Source organism: Carcharhinus amblyrhynchos, chromosome 5 (assembly GCF_965287045.1).
Source record: "Carcharhinus amblyrhynchos chromosome 5, sCarAmb.v2.hapA, whole genome shotgun sequence".
In the NCBI taxonomy this organism is placed as follows: Eukaryota; Metazoa; Chordata; class Chondrichthyes; order Carcharhiniformes; family Carcharhinidae; genus Carcharhinus; species Carcharhinus amblyrhynchos.
Window position 1 is genome coordinate 49250948 of NC_137328.1, and position 6000 is coordinate 49256947.

At 38.3% G+C, this 6000-nt stretch overlaps 1 protein-coding gene across 1 annotated transcript in view; it reads left to right on the plus strand.

Annotated features, from left to right (window-relative positions):
* Positions 1 to 5655, plus strand: part of sptlc1 (serine palmitoyltransferase, long chain base subunit 1) — a 46377-nt gene extending 40722 nt beyond the window's left edge. The window contains exon 15 of the mRNA XM_080188745.1: positions 3732 to 5655. Coding sequence (XP_080044871.1) covers positions 3732 to 3825 — 94 coding nt within the window. The 3' untranslated portion in view covers positions 3826 to 5655. The remainder of the gene's footprint in view (positions 1 to 3731) is intronic.
* The last annotated feature ends 345 nt before the right edge of the window (positions 5656 to 6000 follow it).

The window sequence follows — 6000 nt, forward strand, 5'->3', positions numbered from 1 at the left end:
AGTTTTTAAAAAAAAATACTAGGCATGGGCACGGAATGTCAAAAGGACTAGCCTTAAGGTTTTGGACCTGAGCACACTGAGCATTCAAAATAAAATGAATGAATTAGCTATGCAGATAGATGTAAATGGGGCATGATTTAGTTGGGATTAAAGTGACATGGCTCCAAAATGACCAAGGATTGGAACTAAATGCTGTGTGCTATTTGGCACTTAAGAAGAATCAACAGACAGGAAAAAGTGATGGAGTTGTATTGTTGATTAAAGAAGATATTGATAGAATATTGAGGAAGGGTATAGCACAGATGATGTAAAATCTTTATGGGTCGAGTTAAGAAACACCAAGAGGCAAAAAACATTAGTGGGGGTGGTATATATACAATCAAACTGCAGTAGTAATGTTGGGAATAGCATAATATGGGAAATCAGAGGTAAGTGTGATAAAGGAACATCTGTGATTATGGGTGACTTAATCTGCCTATAGATTGGATGAATGAAATTAGTCACAGTACAATAAAGGAGAAATTTCTGAAGCATATAGAGGATGGTTTTCTGGAGCTGTACGTTGAGGGACCAACAAGGGAACAGACCATTTGGACTGGGTATTGTGCAATGAGAAAGGGTTAGCTGGCAATCTAGTTGTGAGAGAATCCTTGGAATGTTTGACCTTTAATATGATAGAATTCTTTATCAAGGTGGATAGTGAAATCAGGGCCATGAATCTCAATAAATGTAACTATGATGGTATGAATAGTAAAGAAGGCAAATGGTGTGTTGGCCTTCATAGTGAAAGGATTTGAGTATAGGATTAAGGATGTTTTGCTACAACTGTATAGGGTGTTGGTAAAGCCAGACCTGGAGGATCGTTTGCAATTTTGGTACCCTTAAACTGAGGAAAGACATTCTTCCTACAGAGGGAGTGCAGCAAAGGTTTGCCAGGCTGATTCCCGGGATGGTAGGACCAAGTCAGTTAGAATTATATTCACCGGAATTTAGAAGAATTTCTCATAGAAACTTATAAAATTCTGACAAAATTAGACAGGGTAGATTCAGAAAAAATGTCCCCAATGGTGGGGGAGTCCAGAATTAGGGGTCATGGTTTGAGCATGATGCAAGGGTTTTATAACTGAGGTGAGGAGAAATTTCTTCACCCACCAAGTGCTGAATCTGTGGGACTTATTACCGCAGAAAGTAGTTGAGGCCCAAACATTGTGAGATTTCAAGAAGAAATTAGAGCTACAGGGATCAAGGGATGTGGAGGAGAGGCAGGATCAGAATATTGAATTTGATGATCAACTATGATAATGAATGGCAGAGCAGTCTCAAAGGGCTAAATGACCTAGTGCTATTTTCTATGCATGCTTCTACATATATCTCCTTAAATAAATGCCACTTCACCTCTGTGACTCATCCCTTAATTTCCCAGTTCACTTTATCAAGCTCTGTTTTCGTACGTTCATAATTAGAACATTAGTCTTAGACCTACTCTTCTCTCCCTCAAGCTGTATGCGAAATTCAGTCATATATTCAGCCTACGGATATATTGACTATGAGGTCATTAATTAATCCTGTCTAATGGGACATGACCAGATCTAGAATAGCCTGATCTAGATGTAGATCTAGAATAGCCTGTTCTCTGGTTGGCTCCAGAATTGCTGGTCTCAGACATTAATTCATAAAGGGTTTTTGGGACAATCTTCCAGGCTATTTTTGCCAATCCAATTCACCCAATCTATATGTATAATTAAATTAAGTTTATTTATTATTGTTACAAGTAGGCTTACATTGACACTGCAGTGAAGTTACTGTGAAAATCACCTAGTTGCCACACTCTGGCGACAGTTTGGGTACACTGAGGGAGAATTTAGTATGGCCAATGCACTTAATTAGCATGTTTTTTGGACTGTGGGAGGAAACTGGAGCATCTGGAGGAAATACACGCAGGCATGGAGAGTGTGTGCGCACTCCACACAGACAGTGATCCAAGCCAGAAATCGAACCCAGGTCCCTGATGTTTTGAGGCAGGAGTGCTAACCGTTGTGCCACTGTGATTATAATCATAACTTACTCGTATGCCTCCGTTATTTCCTGCATACTCTGTCCTACAGTGCAGTTATGTTGACAATGCCTGTAAATTGCTCTCGTGAGTGACACCCTACCTTTAGTCTTTTTTCTCTCTATTCAAACTGATTCCAATCTTCATCTTTAGAAGTAAGGTCATCTTTCTCAAAGGTACTAATATCATCCTTATGCTACCCCCCCCTTCCTAGCTTTCTGCCTTTTTCAGAAGTCATGGGTCCTTGAATATTCCGCTCCCAGCCTTTGTCATCTTGGAACCTAGCCTCTAAGGCTATCAAATCATGTGTATTTTTATTTGAGCTGTTAATTCATCTGTTCCATTAAGAATGCTGCATGCATTCAGATACAGAACATTTTAATTATGTCTTTTCCACATTTTACAATTTTTGGCTTCATTTGCTTTGATGTGGAGATGCCAGCGTTGGACTGGGGTAAGCATAGTGAGAAGTCTCACAACACCAGGTTAAAGTCCAACAGGTTTATTTGGCAGCAGTAGCTTTTGGAGTCTCAAGCTCCATCAGGTGAGTGAGGACTTGTGTTCACAATTTGATGACTGTGTTGATGTGTGCGATCTTCTCCACTTGGTGCCGGCAGTTACAACACAAGTCCTCACTCGCCTGATGAAGGAGCTTGAGACTCCAAAAGCTAATGTTGCCAAATAAACCTGTTGGACTTTAACCTTGTGTTGTGAGACTTCTTACTATACTTAATTTGCTTGCACACTGAAGTATGTTTGCTCTGTCTCTTCCTGCCTCATTTCGGTTATCATTTCTTATTGCTATCTTCCCCCTTGCACACATACCCCCCACCGCCTTGATCACATCTTCCCGCACTTGATCCTTACCCTTTCTCTTTAGTTTAAAGTCCTCTCTATTGCCCTACCTACGTGACTTGCCAGAACACTGGTCTCAGCATGATTCAGGTGAAGACCATCCCAATTGTACAGCTTCCATTTTCCCCAACACTAATGCCAGTATTCCATGAATTGATACCCATTTCTACCACACCAATCTTTGAACCGCACATTCAACTCCCTAATCTTATTTACCCTATGCCAATTTGCTCATAGCTGAAGAAATAATCCAGAACCTCTTTCCTCGTCTGGTCCTATCTGTGTTGTTGGTACCAAGGTGGAGCACGTCAGCTGATTCTTCCACTTCCACTGTAAGTTTCTCTGTCCAGAACCGATGTCCTGAACCCTAACAACACAGCTGTCTGGGCTCTTGCAGAGAATTGTTTATTCCTCTGATTATACTGTACTATCACTATGTTCCTGTTTAGTCCCCCCTCTTGAATGGCCTGATGCCAGGGTCAATTCGCTCATCCATTCTGCAGCCCCACTTTCTTCCGTACACAGGTGAGCACCTCAAATGTGTTGGACAATTGCAAAGGCTGAGGTTCCTCAAGTGGTGGTTTAGCTATAAGGTTCAAGTCATATTTGTGGATCTACGTTTCTTTAAGATTTGGTATCTGAAGTACTTAAATAAAGTAAAAAACTGGAGTATACATTCCCATTTTACATGACTAAAAGGAATAGCCTGTAGAATACTTTTGTTACAAATAATTTAGAATTGTTTATACTATTGACTCTTGTAGACAAGTGGACCCAATGTAATCATACTGGAAATAACATGGCTTTTTAATTGGATTCTTAGTGTGCGAGTGGTGGTTACTGTAGAATTAACGGAGGAAGAGTTGGATAGAGCAGCAGCATTAATCCAGGAAGCTTCGGAATGCATCCTTCACTAGGATTTCCTGATACTTATGATCTTTTATGGACCAGAAATCGCACAGGGACGTCATACCCTAAAGGACTGTATTTGCAGAATGTGCAGAAACAGATCACTATCTACTGAAAATAAGGATGCCCAACTACCGTAAATGAACTCAAACCTTTTTTACATACTTTGTTAAAATTATGGAAATTGTACAAATGAATTTGAGTACATTTGTCTTGCAAATAGGTGCAAAAAAAATGATTGTTACGAAGTGTGGTCAGCTAAGGGCCAGAAAACTTTCTATCCTACAGTTTCTTATCCGAATTTTCTCTTCATTTTGTAATAATAAATGTATTTTTTGCAACATTCATAACAACTGTGTGCCTAAAAGTAATGAACTGTAGGGAAGTTCCTAAAGGTATGGGTTGGTTAATTCATATTTAAATGAGAACGTGGTGTATAGGTTTAACTTTGTGTAAGGAGCTAAAATGTATTGCCTATTTAAGATTACCAACTTTGCTAATTATACTATAAAACGTTTTCGTATCCGCTATATGAGAATTTGGCATTTTTTTGTGCTTGCCACATATTTAGAAAAACAGTTACCCTCATTGACATTGACATGGATGTGTTATTTCCTAAGTTATTGATTCTGTTTGATATTAAGATGGAGGTGGCTGTGCTAATCAACTTATTTTTAGATTTAAAAATTGCTTATTGGCCATGTGATCAACTCATTTTAAATGTGGTAATAGTATGTTTAATTTTGGTTGGAATTAGAAAGAAATTGTATGTTGGGAAGGGTTGGACATTATAGTGCAACTGGATGACATGATGGCTGTGTGCAATTCCGTAATGCTACCTGTTCAACCTTTGTTCATCTTTCACTGGATGAGGTTGTGACTACGTTTCTCAGCCCCAAATAATTTATAGATTACTTCTATAGATCCTTTTAGTTCCAAATTATAATAACATACTGTGGGATCTAGATAAGTATGTACATGGTCCCACTCAATGTTGCAATGTACCAGTCCAATCCTTAATGTGATAATGTGCATTACATTTCTCAGCAAATGAGTTGTGCTTCCATCAGGGTTCTGCTGTGTTACTTTTAAAATCTGTGATAACCTTGTCATGCAACAATATGAACAGTAAACTTACAGATTTCTATTTGACATGACATTACTGAAGATTACCATCAGCATTCTTTTGTATTGGCAAGCATAGGAAATCCGAAGAAGTGTGACATTTCTGTGCTGTTCCGAAGATTTGTTTAGAGATTTGTTAGTTTTCAGGTGAAATTGGTTTCATGTCCATTTTAATACTAGTTTACAGGATTTGCAACACTAAGTGTAAGAAATGTGCAAGATTTTTTTGAATGTTTATAACTGCAAAGCAATTGCTGAAGAGCTATTTTGTTTAAAAATTGCATGAAAGATGGAAAGGAAATTGTGCTTTAAAATTGTTCTGCACTCTTGGTGATTGGGTAGGTTATTTTTGTAATCTGTGTGCTTTTTACTGTTAAATTCAATGCATTACTCTATCCAGGACTTAAGAACATCAAGTCTTTCCTACCTTTGATTTTTTTCCAAGGGAAGGGGCTTGTCAGTTTACAGATGCATTTGTTATATACCTCTACTTTATAACTGCACTGTACATGTGCATTGGAAAATTGCACAACACGTAGTCAGATATGTAACAATATGTGGAATTGCGACTGGTATTTTCATTGGAGTTAAAATGTAGGCACCATTATAATCTCGCAGTTGACTTGCCAGCTGCATAATAAAACCAAAAATCACGAGTCAAAGTTTGTTTTATATATTGTCAAAATGTGTACCACAATAAAATTTTATACTGATTGTTGTCTAAGCATTTATTTTTAACCTGATCCTAACCTTTGTTGTACTAATGGGCTCTTCGTGACCCTCTAATTATAGAGGATATCATTGTTACCATCATAAATCAAAGCTTTACGTGCTAAATTGAAATCTCATCTCACGTTTTCCCTATGTTTACTGATTCACCAGTCCAGACTTATTGCTTTAGTCACCTAACTGAACAGTCAGGCACTTTGCTAGAAAGTTGTTCCCATCAGAGAGAATACTCAGACAGCTGTGAAATGTGTGGCTTCAACAGTTCCAGTAAATAGACTGGGAAACTGTAGGTTGGAAAAAGATCCATGAGAATTGAAGCCTTAAAGCTA